Source organism: Zingiber officinale, chromosome 9B, assembly GCF_018446385.1.
Source record: "Zingiber officinale cultivar Zhangliang chromosome 9B, Zo_v1.1, whole genome shotgun sequence".
Taxonomy (NCBI): domain Eukaryota; kingdom Viridiplantae; phylum Streptophyta; class Magnoliopsida; order Zingiberales; family Zingiberaceae; genus Zingiber; species Zingiber officinale.
In genome coordinates, this window is record NC_056003.1 from 378916 (window position 1) to 394910 (window position 15995).

Genomic DNA, 15995 nt, shown 5'->3' on the forward strand with positions numbered 1-15995 from the left:
TCATACTTTCTCTCTCCTTATTCTATCATCACATTTTCTATTAGTATACTTTCTTTATCCTCTTTCTCTCTCAACACATATTCTCTATCATTTTCTCTCTATATTCTCTCTCATCGCACACTCTCTCTCATTATTTTCTCTCTCTTCATTCTCTCCTCATTTTTTTATCATATTTTCTCTCTTCTCAATCTCTCTTACCATACTCTCTCTCTATATTTTATCTCATCATATTTTTTCGCTCTTCATTCTCTTTCATTACACATTTTCTACCATTTTCTCTTTGTATTCTCTCTCATCACACACTCTCTCATTATTTTCTCTCTCTTCATTTGATCTTCATTTTTTTTATCATATTTTCTCTCTCCTCAATCTCTCTTACCATATTCTCTCTCCATATTTTCTCTCATCATAGTTTCCCTCTCTTCATTTTTCCCATCATATTTTTCTTTCATTATATTTTCTCTTCTCAATCTCTCATTTTCTCTCATTATACTTTCTTTCTCTTCATTTTTTCCCATCACTTTTTTTATCTCATCATACTTTTTCTCTTCTCAATATCTCCTATCACGCTCTCTCTCCTCATTTTCTCTTATCACACTTTCCATCTCTTCATTTTTACCTATCATACTTTTTCTCTCATCATATGTTTATCTCACATTCAAATTTCTCTTCCATCTAATTTTTTCTCTTATTTTTCTCTAAAGGTGAAAAAGAAAATTTAGGTTCATTCAATTGAAAATATTCAATTAACCAAACATTATTTTTAAGAATGATACTTAAGCTCATACCTATTCCCATTCCACAATACTATGATACATATTCTTATTCCGATTCGTAAGAGAGAACCAAACGTCACTTAAATTTTATGGGTCAAGAAAAATTTAATCTGAAATCATTTTTAGAATCAAGTGAAATTATTTTTTTTTAAAGTTCACTAAGCTGGTTAAATTTGTCCTGACCCGGATCATCTACAAACATTAGTGATTTGTATTTTTTTCATTTAACTAATTGCAGCCTAGATATTTCTTTACATAAACAGATTTTCAAATGATTTGTTAAAATTAAAAAAATAGAGAGAGGAATAATACGAGGCCGTCCGTTGACAAAATTCAACTAGACAGTTGAATGAAAAGGCGATCTAGAGAGTTGACACTTGTAACTCAGATGTGATATCTATATATTAACAACTTCTCGAGGCACCTCTTACCGTTGACCAACCATCCATCGAACATGACACGCAGTTGACTTTTAACAAATAAATAAATTTTAAATTTGACTTTTATGGAGCTGCGCCATTTTGAACACAAAAGTCAGAGGACTGCTTGCTTCTGGCTGATTTTTCCAGTCGAAGATTGGAATACGTTCACACTAGCTATGTTCAACCATTAATTGTAGCATTGAAGAACTCTAAGTCCCGCATTGAAGAGCTTAAAAAATGATTCAGAATTGTTTATTTGTCACTTTCACAGGATGAAATTCACCATTATCGCAGGACAGCAATTAGATTCTGGCACATCCAGAATCAGCATAATTTTCTTCGTATCTTTCTTTCTTTTTCTTGTAAGGTAAGATGGGATTAATTCATTCCTCTAGAAGCAGAATTAATTAAAGCCCCAGGCCCGTAGGCATCGCCTGCCCAACTAACCTAATCAATCAAGATATTGTTCAAAACCAAAGCCATATTTTAATTTCCTTTCTTTTCCAGTGCGATCCACACTTGAGAATGAATAATGGAAGCATCGGTTTTCTACCTTTTTTCATATCTCGCGACGCACGCAGAGGATTTAGGATTGTGGTCGTTTACTTGGCAACGAGAAAGACGCAATCAAAACTTGACTGTGTTAGAAAAAAACATAGCTTGGGGGCCAAGACTGAAATAGGCAGATCATGCAACCTCTTCCTTTTACTACTTCTAATGATTTCATTCTTTCCTGCCATGCACTAGACAATAGTAAAGTAGTATTAGTAAGTATTAGGTACTTGGGTGCCATATTTACATATCTCCAAATGGAATACACAACAACAACAACAACACTTGCGTAACTAAGGCACCATTTGTTTCTGTTCCTAGCTGCTTTGCTTTGTCTAGCTAACTCTCTAACAGTTTTAATCGCTGTCCACTATTATCTGTACAAATCATATGCAACAACTGTTACAGTGCAAGAAAGGAAAAGGTGCGTGCCTCAAGGTAGAGGCATGTGCCGCGCAGGCGATGGAGACAGTGCTTCTTCCTAAGAACATGATCTCACCAGACCGAGGTAGTAGAGATTCCGCTTCACCAGGTTCCCAAGGTTAAAAGAGCCGACCGCTTCCGCCGCCGGCGGCCGCTCGCCGTACGACCAGGGCGCTCTATGCTCGCTCAATGTGAGGTGCTCCTCGCCGATCTTCTCGATGACGGAATGGATGGAGCGGCGGTCCGGGAGGTGGTCGCCGGTGTCGGTGACGCAGAACTCGCTCTTCGCCTCGCCGTCCTTGGTCGTGATCTCCGCGCTCTTTATTGAGAGTCCGTTCTCGCGGAAGATGCGGGTTGCTTCCGCGAGCAAGCCCCGCCTCTCCGGCGTCTTCAGCGATAGCCGGGCTCCCTGTTTGGTTTTCGGTGTAGAACAGAGGTCGGTGAAGAGGAAAAAGAGATGGGAATGTTAGGAGAAAGGACTGCGGCGGAGGTTACCACGGAGGCTCTGCGCTCGATGGCGGCTTGCACGCATTGGATGACTCGCTGCCGCTCGGCTTCCGAACTGATCGGACCGCCATCCACGTGACGGATGTAGAATTCCTGACATTGCCGACGAGAAAATCAAGTGAGCACGGGGATTTATGGGGAGCAGGTAGAGGATTCTCGACGTTCCTTTACCTGATAGGCTCGATCGGCGTCGACGCCGAGAGTGCCGTGGAAGACGACGTAATCCATGTCGGTGAGCGTGCAGGCGACGTCGAACAGGAGCTTGGGGCGGTCACGGCATTGAACACTGACCACTGAGTAGCTTCGTTCTGCCCAATTTTGAACCGAGACCGACGGCTTTGACTGCGAGGAAGAGGACGGTGCCTGGTCTTCGGTAGTGGAGAGGCGCTCGTAGTCGCGGTCCGCAAACATGAGCTGGTGGAGGCGTCGTTCGGAGTGGATTAGGGTGGGGGAGGAGACGGCGGTCTTGGCGCTGCGGACGTCGTGGTCGCCGCGCAGTACGTGGCCGAGTCGAGACTCGATACGGTGGATGCGGTGGCCGTCCGCTATCGGCGATCCCGTGTGGATGTCCTTTACGAAGATGAGGGAAGCAATCCGTGCGTTGTGCGTCCACACCTTAGCCTCCACGATGTTGCACTCCAAGTCCCGCAGCACGGCGAAGACCTCCGACAAGAGGCCTGGGCGATCGGTGCCGGTGAGTTCCAACGCCGTCAGGCCCGCCAAACCGGAGCCATCCGCTCCTCCGTCTGCTTCTGACAAGGAGGTCTCGCCTACGAGGGATCGCTCGATGAGGGAGACAAGCGCGGGGTCGAGGAGCTTCTGTCCGCGCTCGTCCACTACGTGGAAGACGTCCATGAACCAGCGGCCGTCGGAGGAGATGTAACCCTTTTGGATCCTCAAGTTGAGGTCGGCGAGCACCTGCACAACCTCCAGAAGCATCCCTCGCTTCCGCGCGCTGTTCACCCTCACTACCGTCGCCGTAGGCGACATCGCATTGTCGATCGCCACCCTACCATGGCAAAACCCATCATATTTCGACAACGAAGCATAAGAGAGCAAATTGAAGGAAAAGGCCAGGACATCTCGATCTAGAGCATCGAATCAAAAGCACGTCGGCCGGTGACAAACCTCGGAGTATTCATCATCACGTGAACGAGCTTCTGGTACTCATCGCGCAGTTCCATCTCCGCCTAAACTCGATCTATTTTTGCCTCTCCTGTGTCTGCTTCTCAGAACTCGATTCTGGAGGCTCGCCCCCTTCTCTGTCTTCTTAATCTACAGCAACCTCGTAACGGAACAAAAGAAAATTTGAAACCTCTGTTTCTTTTCTCTCTCTTCTCTGCGCCTATCTGTTTCTTGGTAGCTGGTTTACTTGGAGAGAATAAATCAGAAAAGAAAGGAGAGTAAAGGAAAACTAAACAAGACGAAGAGACGACCGCACTTCGACAGGGCCCCGCCTAACCGTCCTACTCTGGTCAACAACCATGACTCCGCTCTTTCTTTGCTTCTTCCCCAAGCCGACTGCTACTAACCATTCCATTCTTAATGGTGAAGTCCATTCGTAGCATCGCTTTACCCTCCGACTCATGTTGCATTAACCATCAGTCGGCCGTGCCACGCGGGCAGGCAGAGGGAAGAATCCTGCGGCGAGGGGACATTGATGGTCGCTGCTGTACTGGAGGAGGCCGTGTGGGAGACGAGCGCGCAGGGCACGGACTGGAAAACGTGTCTACTGTCCATAGGCTGTCCAACTGTGTCCCGCGGCGTTTAGTGCGCTGCGCTTGCTCGCGGAGCCGCGCAGCAGGTCTTGCGGGACTATGAAGCCGGAGAGGGGCACGTGCTTGAACGCGTCTCTGTGGTCTGCGTTGGCCATGTGCGTTCGGTCACCGAGGCTAACGCCGTCGATTGGGCAACGTTGCGCAGGTGGCTAGCCTGGCCGTGGCCGTGGCCAAGCGGTGGATTGAGGGGACGGATGATGAGGATGCGAAATGATGCCATCATGGCCGGCGCCGTCAACGTTGACAGGGAAATATTGAGGGCATATTTTAGATTACATAACTATTTGGGGTTGATTGAAATTTTCCTAATTTTGTTCCCGTTTTGGGGTTACAATGGCCGAATTTCTTCCTTTTTCCCCGTGATCTAACTCTAAGCCCTAAGAATGGCGGATGAAGAGCCTCGGCGCAAGATCTCCTTCTCTCTCTCCTCACTGCCCTCTTCTCGTCACAATCCTTTGGTTCCTCGTCGCGGTGCCAACGGCTCCGTCGACGACCCTAGCTGCGAGGCCGAGAATGGGTCCGCCATACCTGAATTCGTCACCTCATTTGAGGCATCGTTAGCCCTCGCCGCCTCCGAGGACGCCAAGCCCATTATTCCTCCCATGCTCGACGCCCAGATGAAGAAAGTCATCCCTTTTCCGGAGTCCGAAGTCGATTACGACACCTGGAAATTTAGGGAGGATATGAAGGGACTCCCCGAGCACCATGGCCTGGAGGAGTTCAAGCAGATGCCTGTCGAGGACTTCCCGAGCGCCTATCTTGCCGGATATGGGTGGGTGAAGGGGCAGGTTATAGGGAGAAACAAGAGGCTGCAGGATCCCAAGGTAATCGAGTACAGTCGTAGAGATGGCACTCAAGGGCTGGGTTATAACAAACACAAACTATGAGAGTCCGTGATTTTGATTTTCCAACGACCGCCTTTTTGACACAGCTTTTGATCGAGTTGAGCATATAGGTAAGGAATTCACTTGTCTTATGATCTTCCGCTCAACTTATTATTTATGTTTTACTTCTTAGTATGCGCCTTTAGATTATGCTTCTTTGATGTCCTGTATACTTAGCGTTCATCACTGTTTCTACCTCATAAATTAATCACAGGACTTAAATTGCAGCTTATTTGTGCAAATTAGAGACGCAAAACAAGTTTATATTGTCATTTCTTTCTCATTAGGAAACAAGAAAACAACTCGTTGTGTGATTTTGCTATCCTATTACTTGTCTCTACAAGGAAGCTACGCCCATTTCCCTAGATTAATTCTGTAATGTTGGGTATTGAACATCAATCCCTGTGCTTGCCCCTAACGTGTGCAATAAAGTATTCAGCATATGAAAACTACAATTGTTTCTTGGAATAATTTTATGATGCATAGGAAGGTTATCTAGTGCTATTTTAAGTTGGGGAAATACCAGATGTGTTAGTAGCTGACATGTAGTTATCTTACAAGGACTTTGAGTCTCTTTAATATAAATGCATTCATCATAAGATGAGCTACATCCTCTTTTTTGCAAACAACTGCAAGTATCTTAATTTCATCTGAAGGCACAAAACATATAGAGATGGCATATGTAGCTGTTTTGTGGATGACTTTGTTATTTTTTCCAAGTGATCTGTCAGTAAGTAACGCTGCCTATAGGTATGATGAAATTGGAACCTACTCAAGTTGGCCCTATACGATGTTTGTGTGTAAAAAATTAAATTCAACTATAGTAACATATAGACTAACATGAATAAGAGTTATTTATGAATTATTGGATTTCATCCATAGTATTTTTGAACATCTTGGACATGCCCAACTTGACCAAGTGGACAAAATTCAATTTCTGCAACTAGATTTCACATTCGGACAATTTTTCTTTTTGTAAATCCCCATTTCGACTTTGAGATATCTTTATCACAAACCCTTGATTGTCTTAACCCATTTGATGGATTTAAACTAAACCTAACTAACAATTATTTGTTTTGCTTGTTCTGATGATGAAAATAGAACGATTGACTTATAAATCAGGCTAACTACTTTTGTTTGGCGCCAAAGAAGATCAATACTAAAAACAACACACACATCACATTGAATTTGGCTTTTTTTTGGGAAACTGAAGGAAAAGGAGTTATGTTGCCTGGTTTGAATCAAATAATACCCCCGAACTGTTCTTTATGGAGTTCAGGTCAGCATTCTGTTCTCGTCTCCAACAACAAATACTCTATTACACATCCAATATCTATCCCAATCTCACCGACTCTTTTACTGATGTAGTTGGAAATCACCGTTCTTCCTTACCGCCTGACCTTGTTATCCAATGCCAAACTATTTGATGGATGAATTTCAGATATAATTTCTCTTAGTATTGCGGTTACATGAGAGAAACTCAGTTGCGTGAGTTACCAAATCTCACCAGCTCCACTTATTCAACTATGACTATACCACTACATGAAAAGTTTTTCAATCAGTTTTCTACTAATCATCTTCATTTCAATAATTCTGTAAATTACCTTGAAGTAATTCCAAGATTCCAGGCTGAAATCGATCCATGGTTATGAATGAGGCCTGAGTGATGTGAGGCCAGATCCTCTGATCCCGAATCCCTGGATCAGTTCTGGTCCCTATTCATTAATTGGGTGGGTGAACTGGACTCCATCTATTAAATAGGTGGGATCCAGCCCATCCAACTAATGAATGAACAAGGGACCAGGATTGATCCAGAGATTTGGGATCAGAGGATCCCTGTCCTCCGCCCGTGGGATGCTTCTTGCTTGAATCTCGACGACGACATTTTTTTTTTCGTGCAAAATGTGTGGTGCATATAATATATATAATTCAAATATACTTATAAAGGTTGTAGTAGATCTGACATCAGTTCTTGATTTACCTTCAACTCGCCCCAAGACATAGCCGATTTGGTCGCTAAATTTGCAGAAATCGATTAACCTTCAACTTGTAAAGCATTCCACAATTGGTGGCAAAAGGTGAATACGCTTGCCCCCAGCGATCCCGTCAATCCGTCCCAGGGCCAACACGGAGGAGGTAAATCACAGGCGGCTACTAGTCTTTGGAATAGTGACTAGTACATAAGAGAGGTATTTACCTCGGCTTTGTCGAGATTCGAACCCTCCATACCTCATTGGTGGCAACACATCATATGCCAGCCACTAGACCCATCCGAGGGGACTTGTAAAGCATTCCACAAGCTCCATTTAATTGTTGTTTGATTAACCTGCAACTTGTAGGTGTAGCGTGTGGTGCCATACACAATTACACATGATTTATGTGCTTGCTTATCTATTTTTATTTCTATGTATGCCTATTGTTCCGGTCAAATATAATGGATGGTCAAGCTACCAGTCAAAGAATTCACTGACGGATGTGCATCTCCTACTGTCGTCGATGAGGAGAATGAGGAGCCTAAAAAGCACTTTAATAGAGAATTAGACTAGCGTCGGAGAATTCCCAGTAAGCCGTTTCGACGTTTAAATTAGGGTTTGCTTGAGGTGATAAGCAAGAAGAAAAGATGGAGAAGAAGAAGAGGACCTTGTCCAGTTGTAGAGAGTTTGGATCTTTCACGCTTATCCTCTCTAGGATTTATATACTGGTCAAAAGTGCAACTCCACTTCGGATGCTCCATCCCACGCGTTTCTCCATCATCATTGCATGCGCTTGTGAGGGGATCAGATATGGCAGTCCTCAGTTGCCTCTCTATTCATCAAGTGTCACATATTAGTAGAAGAGGATCTAGAAGATCAGATATGACAACCTTGTAACCACTTCTCTATTTATATAGCATCGTGTGTCACATAATATTCGCAGTCGTTGTCCACTTTTCTTGGGGAAAATGACCTTGTTCAGGGCTCATAGAGAAGAAGTTAGATGCAAGGGCAGATGATGAGATAACGTCGATGTTGAGTGACCTTGTGAATAAATAATATCGGTGATTGCAGCTGAAACATAGATGATGTCGGGATCTAGAATGTTGAAATAAGAGAAGTGTCAGCAATCTCGGTCGAGACTTGGATGATGCTGGGATCTACGAGTAAGATAGGGGATGTTGACAATTTGAGTCAAAGACATGGATGATGCTGAGATCTGAGACTGAATAGGGGAGGATGACGACAAGCTGGACTAGGACAGGAGTCATTGTTGGTGACTTATACTTAACCAATTCTTAGATCTTTGAGACGAGAGTGCTGAGCCGATTCAATCTGATCCAAGTCTCATTGTGCAAAATTCAATTCCTTTTGGGTCATGTTTGACCCATCTTTATTTTGATTGACACATCAGCAGGTATTTTGGCCTTACAACACAGTTGGGGCTGAACCATCATATCACAAGCTTTCGTTTCAAATCTAGTCAAAGGAGACTTAGTCTGACTAACTCGACTGTGCTGAGACGCCAACCTGCCCATCATTGCTGATCGGTCAAGAACATTGAGCCGAGTCGGCACTTCCTTGGGGCAGTTGGTTGTTGGGGAGATAAGGTGTTGCATTTAATGCATGCAATACATAAGATCACGCATCACGCTTATAATTAGCGCACTGGATTGTTGCATTAATGAGTGGCGTGCGGTATCCACCTCAAGCTGCGGGACCATCTTCTTTGTAATATCCTGGTTCTGAGATTCTGATTAAGTATGACTTAAAATGTTAGATGGTACTATCTATATCACTAAGGTGCACATTCCTTTTCGAAAGTCCAAACTTAAGAAATTCAAAGTTAAGCGTGCTTGGCTTGGAGAAATCTGAGGATGGGTGACCTCTTGGGAAGTTTTCTAGGGTACGTGCGAGTGAGGACAAAACACGTTGAAAGGACCTCCGATGGTATGTGGAACTAGTCGTCAACCCGATGGGCAATTATGGTGGCGTTCTCGGTTTGGTGCGGGTGGGGCCCGCCCGGGCCGGGGCGTTACATTACTGCCTTAACTGTAGAGGCATGCGGCAGCGTTGTTGTTGACGCAACCTGCGATCTGACGACGGTGACACATTGGCACCTATTTACTCTCTGCATCTAACGGCTGCGTTTGAACTACCTCAAAGGTCAATGTGTCGCTTCTTAACTCCTTGCTGTGTTTTAATCATGGAGATTACGTCGTGATTGCAAATATTCAGCCGAGTAATCTAATGGTTGGGATGTGTTGCACAAAGAGAGGGCAACACTTCTCAACCTCTAAAGCGCGGAAGAAGAGGAAGAGAAAAGAGATCGCGCGGAGCAACAAGACAAAGCGCACAAAAGGAGAGCAAACGTGTCGTTGATGAGGAGAATGAGGAGCTTGAAAAGCAATTCAATAGAGCGTTAGACTAGCTTCAGGGAGTTCCCGAGAGTCCACTCCGATATTCAAGTTAAGGTTTGCTTGAGGTGACAAGTGAGAGGAAAAAGATGGAGAAGAAGAAGAGGACCTTGTCCAACTATAGAGAGTTTGGATCTTTCGCACTTACCCTTTTTAGGGTTTATATGACTATCAAAAGAGCATCTCCACGTCAAATGTTCCAGTTGTTGCGCTTTTCTCTGTCATCATTGCATGCACTTGTGAGAGGATTAGATTCGGTAGTCGTCAGTTGCCTCTCCATTTATCGGGTATCACATGTTAATAAGAGAGCATCTAAAAGATCATATCTGACAACCTTATAACCGTCTCTTTATTCATTTAGCACCGCGTGTCACAGAATATCCATCTGAAGTTGTTGTCCACCTCCCTTGCGGGAAATGACCTTGTTCAGGGCTCGCAGAGAAGAAGTTAGATGCAAGCATAGATGATGATATAATGTCGATGTTGGGTGACCTTGTGAGTAAATGATGTTGGCGACTAAAGCCAAGACAAAAATAATATCGGGATCTAAAATGTTGAGATGGGAAAATGTCAGCAATCTGAGCCAAGGTTGGATGATATTGGGATTTGAGACTGAGACAGAGGGTGTCAGCAATCTGGGTCAATGTTGATATAACGTCGATGTTGAGTAACCTTGTGAGTAGACGATATTAGCGACTGAAGCCGAGACAAAAATAATATCGGGATCTAGAATGTTGAGATGGGAAAGTATCAACAATCTAAGTCAAGACTGGATGATATTGGGATCTGAGACTAAGACAGGGGGTGTTGTCAATTAGGGTCGGAGACTGAGATAGGAGAGGATATCAACAATATGGGCTGAGACAGGAGCTACTGTTAGTGACTTATACTCAACCGATTCTTAGATCTCTGAGATGAGAGTGCTGAGTCGGTTCAATCAAAGCCCAATTTCTATTGGATCATGTTTGATACATCTTGATTTTGATTAACACATCAATAAATTTTTTGATCCTACGGGGATACGTGAAAGCCACAGAAAACCTCCACATCCCTATGCTTCTTTTTGTTGAAATTTCATGTCAAAATCGGGTTTCGTGCCATCTTATTTGCTGAAGGTTTTGGGACTGAAATGAAATAAGATGGGTCAAGAAGGGAGTCCTGTTCAATGTTGTAGCGCTTTTTGTTTATCTAGAAGACTATGTGAAGGAATCAGCGTCATTAGTTCTGTAGCTTAAGCTTCTAATTGGATCTGAAAATTCTGGAATACATTCCAAACTGAAATGAATGCAGCTACATTTTCTAGCAAATCAAATAAGCCCCCCCAAAAAAACTGTTGGATTGGGCTGATTTGTTAGCGTTTCTCGATTTTTTTGATGGATGATTAAATCAAGATTAATGTAAGTCACCTAATGTCAACTAAAAAAAAATTTAAAAATAAGCAAACAAAACTTATTTGAATAACAAGAGGAAAACAAAAGGATCATGGAAGAGCAATATCTGTGTGCCTCTGCTACAGATGGATTGGATAGAACTAAGGGGGTGTTTGGTTTAGGGTAATAGGAGTGGGGAATGGGAATGGGAATCATTGATTCCCATTGTTAGTATTTGGATTATAGGAATAGGAATACAAATAAAGGAATGAATACTTGAAATTGGGTAATGACTCATTCCCATGTACCTCCCCTTCAATGAGCCATTACCCTATTTTCATCAATCAAAATATTCCCTTATTCCAAAAATACCCTTGACTTAAAACTAAAATTTTCTCCATTAATATCAAATATCAAAATATATTTATTTATTTTTTCTTTCATATCACTTATCTCTCCTTATTCTCTCTCATTATATTTTCTCTCTCATAATAGTTTCTCTCTCATCATTTTATCACACACTTTCTCTCTCCTTAATCTATACTATCACACTCTCTTTCCTCTTTTTTTCTCATTACACTTTCTCTCTCATCATACTTTCTCTCTCCTCAATTTATTTCATCGCACTGTCTTCCTTCTTTTGTTCCTCATCACACTTTCTCTCTCATCACACTTTTTCTCTCCTCAATCTCTCCCATCACACTCTCTTTTCTCTTTTTTCTCATCACACTTTCTCTCTCATCATATTTTCTCTCTCCTCAATCTCTCTTATCACACTTCCTCCTTTTTTCCTCAACACACTTTCTCTCTCATCACACTTTCTCTCTCCTCAATCTCTCTTATAACACTTACTCCTTTTTTCCTCAACACACTTTCTCTATCATCATACTTTCTCTCTCCTCAATCTCTCCCATCATATTCACTGTTCTTTTTTCTCTCACCATACTTTCTCGCTCATCACACTCTCTCTCCTCATTTTTTCTCACTATATTTTCTCTCTCTTCATCCTCTCCTATCATACTTTCTCTCACATCATATTTTCTCTCATCATGCTCTCTCCAATTACACTCTTTTTTTTTTCATTTTCTCTCATCACACTTTCTCTCTCTTCATTCTTTTTATCACACTTTCTCTCTCATAATACTTTCTCTCTCATCATTCTCTTTCATCATATTTTTCTCTCACATTCATCTTTCTCTCACATCTAATTTTTTCTTTTATTTTCCTTTAAGGGTAAAAAAGGAAACTTTGATTTATTCCGATAGAAGATATACAACTAACCAAACATTGCTTTTAAGAGTGATATCCATGCTCATACCCATTCCCATTCCACAATACAATGATTCCCATTCCGATTCCTATTCCTAGGAAAGAACCAAACACCCCTTAAAGTTTGCACATCTACCGATAGGTACTGACAGGGTACGCAGGATTGAAGCAGCGAAGTTTCGCAGGAGAATAGTTAATGCAAAAGTGTCCTAGTATATTTTCTTGTTCTGATCAACTAGCCGGAACGCTAGTTTCCAACGCCCCCATTGTAGCCGATTCAAGGTCATCGCAAGAGAAGTAAATCGTAGCATTCGAACGGACATATGACGGACAGGATGTAATACGAGGATAGGAGATTTATTTCCCAGCTACCCCTAGGATCGACCCTGCCCCACGGAAACTTGCCACAATGTTCTGATCAACTAGGGGTTAAACGAGACAATTTACTTGTGGACTGTTCAAGTTTTGGTTCAAAAAAATGTTCGTTCAAATTTGTTCGTTCGCTTAAGTTAACGAGTTGAGCTTGAGTCTTATTTCGAGCTTAAAAATATTATCAAGTAAAGTTTGAGTTTAACAATATTTGATTAGCTAGTAAATATGTTCATTTAGAGACTTGTGAACGTATTCGTTTAAAGGTTCGTGAACATGTACATTAAGAGATTTGTTTATTTTATTATATATACATATATAGTTAAATATCACATAAATAATAAATATAATAATATATTATTAAATATTATAATTAATTATCTTAAATGAGCTTGAACTAAGTTCGTCTAATTTTTAAAAGAGTTTTTTTCAGCTAAACTTGAGCTATTTAATTTTATTACGAGCCGAGCTTGAGTTTAAGAACTAAAGTTCGAATCGAATATGAGTCGAGCCCGTGCTTAGGGATAACGAACTGAGCCACAGTTCGAGTCTCTTTCTATTCGGCATAGCTCGACTCTTTTAAAGTCCTACAACCAACTGCATGCTCTACCAGCAATTATTAGAATTTGGATAAAAATTTATAACGGGTATATTTTTTTTTTTAAAGAATGTCTCATCTTGAAAAATATTAAAAGGATATTTTATTTTAAAAGTATTTTTAGTAGGACGGTAAATGAATTAAATATTCGTGAATAAATTTGATATTTGATTAGTTAAGAGTTTATTTATGTTTGTTCAATACACACAAAATTAATTTAATTAATTAACAAACTTAAAAACTTGTTCAATTAAATAAATAAACTTGAACATATATATACAACTCATTAATATTTGTGAACAATATTCATTATTATGTTTATAAATAACGTTCATAAATATAGTTATCAATAAAATTCTTATAGAAAATTTCAAAATGAATAACTAAATTATATTATATAGTTTAGTTACTAATCAAATAAGTTTAAAAGGAGAAAGTTTTAAATAATTAAATAAGTTTAAATTATAAGGCCGATAACGTCTTAAATGAATCAATTGTTATAGCTAGGTAGCAATAGATTTGGAAGGGTAAAAATAAAATTGAATACATAATTTAATAATTTTAAAACTTAAATACGTGATTTAAGTATTCAAAAACATCAGTTACATGGTTCAATAATTACCTTATATATATATATATAAACACTTACTGTTGATCTTAAACAATTAATAGATCTATAAAAATATGACATTTAGGATTGTGTGGATTAATCTGCTGAGTCAGAACTAAAGTATATTATCCTCCTAATTATATTATTTAATTTGAAGATAATAGTTGCTAGTTGCCCATCATGATATTAAAAAGGTGACTACTCTTCGTTCAACGGCCCAAGTACTCGTAAAAGAGGAGATGATTGCCAATCATAATATTACAGGACCTAGTACTCAAAAAAGAGGATCTGACTTGGTAAAATATCCAACTTTAGTAGATCATAATTTATTGCCGGAACAGATGGATTATATTTAACTAATAGAAGACTTGGATGATCGAGCGAACGCCAAGAAGAGGGGTTATATTGTAGTCGGTGAAGCCAGCCGCCGTGAAAATGGTTGCCCACTCCGCTTCACTTCTTTGCTTCCCCTCCATGACCCCCAGCAAATGCACATCGAACAGCAACTGCGTCTCCACCTCTTCTTCACTTCTTCCATCCTCCGATTCCATCACCATTTCGATAATCAGCACCTTCCCGCCTTCATCCCCTGGAGGAATTGCCTTCTTACAGTTTCGCAATATCCTCACGCAATTTTCATCGTTCCAATCATGCAAAATCCACTGCGTCCGTTTATTTATTGAGAGAAGAAGAAGAAAAAGTAAAATCTCTAATGCCTCTCGTCGTATAAAAGGAATTATAATATTCAAGGGGGGAAATTAAATTTAAACGACCTTGAGAATCACTGCCTGAGCAGGGGGGATAGATTCGAACATGTCGCCGGCGACGGCCTCCACCGTCGTCTCCCTGGTTCCTGATTCCGACGCAGCCACCACGTGCGGGAGGTCGAACACGACGCACTTCATCTGCGGGAAGGCTGCGGCGATGGCCACGGCCAAGTCGCCGCTCCCTCCTCCGACGTCCACCAGAGAACGGAGACCGTGGAAGAGGTGGCGGCCGCGGTCCCCGACGAGCGCTTTGGCCACGGCGCCGGAGTCCGCGGCCATGCCCTCGTTGAACAAGCGGTTGAGCTCGGCGTTCTCGGCGGCGAGCTCGAAAATAGACTTGCCGTGGAAGTACTCGAACGGGGAGGGCGCGGCGGCGGCGGGGCAGGTGGCGGTGAGCCACTGGCTGAGAGAGTGCATGGGAGACAATATCATCGGGCTGAGCGCGAAGAGCACCGTCGGGGACAAGCACTCTGTTTTCTGCTTCACGAGCAGAGTGGCGGAGGCGGGAGCGAGGGCGTAAGCTTCTTCTTCTTCTTCTTCCTCCTCGGCGGATGCTGTGGTTCGGGTGAAGATCCCGGAGTGCACGAGGAGGCGCATGACACGGCCGAGGGCGGCGGTTCTGGAGGGCGGAACAGCCAGCTGGGAGGCGAGAACAGAGAGGGTCATAGGGCGGGCTGCGCCGTGGGCGTGGAGTACGTCGGCGACTCCGAGTTCGACGGCGCACTTGAGCGCCATGGATTTAGCGTGGTTGAACATGATATTCCAGACGTGGGTATGGACTCGCCACAGATCATCATCTGGCGACGACGACCTACTGCTACTCATCCTTCTACTAGGGATGGGGCGGGGCGGGGGCGGGTTTGCCATTCCCATCCCCGCCCCGTTCTTATTTTTTCGGGTTCGGCGATTCCCCGAACCCGAACCCACGGGTTCGGGGATTCCCCATCCCCGCCCCATGTCATTAGTCGAAACTTGTGTGTTAGAGGTCCAAAGTAATTTTGTCCTAGTTAACAATATATACTCCATCTGACCTTCACTGTGGCCTCCTTCAAGAGGGATATTGTATAACTATAATTCTTTTTCATGAACACACAAGTTTGAAGAAAGTATGTTGACAAGAATTGGCAAAATTACATCATTGTATCTCCCATCATCACAAGTATTCGGGACGGGTTCGGGGATGGGGATAGTATTCCCATACCCGCCCCAAACCCGCCCCATCCCCGAAAAATCGGAGATCCCCATCCCCATCCCCATTTCGGGTTTTCCCCGCGGGGCCC

At 42.5% G+C, this 15995-nt stretch overlaps 3 protein-coding genes across 3 annotated transcripts; 1 reads left to right on the plus strand and 2 right to left on the minus strand.

Annotated features, from left to right (window-relative positions):
• Window positions 1-1937: 1937 nt before the first annotated feature.
• LOC122023841 (ACT domain-containing protein ACR8-like) lies at window positions 1938-4261 on the minus strand. The gene is made up of 5 exons (XM_042582219.1): window positions 4122-4261; window positions 3809-4043; window positions 2852-3689; window positions 2669-2773; window positions 1938-2582 (listed from the first exon to the last, which is right to left on the minus strand). Exons 2-5 carry the CDS (start codon window positions 3862-3864, stop codon window positions 2232-2234), a joined length of 1350 nt encoding a protein of 449 aa, XP_042438153.1. The 5' UTR covers window positions 3865-4043; window positions 4122-4261; the 3' UTR covers window positions 1938-2231.
• A 580-nt stretch (window positions 4262-4841) lies between these two features.
• On the plus strand, window positions 4842-5345 carry LOC122025084 (pre-mRNA-splicing factor SPP2-like). Its single transcript, XM_042583845.1, has one exon. The coding sequence runs from the start codon at window positions 4842-4844 to the stop codon at window positions 5343-5345; it is 504 nt and encodes a 167-aa protein (XP_042439779.1).
• Window positions 5346-14198: 8853 nt separating this feature from the next.
• On the minus strand, window positions 14199-15545 carry LOC122024652 (trans-resveratrol di-O-methyltransferase-like). Its single transcript, XM_042583315.1, has 2 exons — window positions 14722-15545; window positions 14199-14610 (listed from the first exon to the last, which is right to left on the minus strand). Exons 1-2 carry the CDS (start codon window positions 15538-15540, stop codon window positions 14305-14307), a joined length of 1125 nt encoding a protein of 374 aa, XP_042439249.1. The 5' UTR covers window positions 15541-15545; the 3' UTR covers window positions 14199-14304.
• Window positions 15546-15995: the final 450 nt, after the last annotated feature.

Excerpts from the sequence above, each read along its gene's own strand:
- LOC122023841 (XM_042582219.1), bottom strand. The coding sequence starts at position 3,864 with ATGGAACTGCGCGATGAGTACCAGAAGCTCGTTCACGTGATGATGAAT. Across the intron at positions 3,690-3,808 it reads GTGATGATGAATACTCCGAG|GGTGGCGATCGACAATGCGA; the intron begins GTTTGTCACCGG and ends TTGCCATGGTAG. Across the intron at positions 2,583-2,668 it reads TCGAGCGCAGAGCCTCCGTG|GGAGCCCGGCTATCGCTGAA; the intron begins GTAACCTCCGCC and ends AAAACCAAACAG.
- LOC122024652 (XM_042583315.1), bottom strand. The coding sequence starts at position 15,540 with ATGAGTAGCAGTAGGTCGTCGTCGCCAGATGATGATCTGTGGCGAGTC. Across the intron at positions 14,611-14,721 it reads CTCAGGCAGTGATTCTCAAG|TGGATTTTGCATGATTGGAA; the intron begins GTCGTTTAAATT and ends AAACGGACGCAG.
- LOC122025084 (XM_042583845.1), top strand. The coding sequence starts at position 4,842 with ATGGCGGATGAAGAGCCTCGGCGCAAGATCTCCTTCTCTCTCTCCTCA.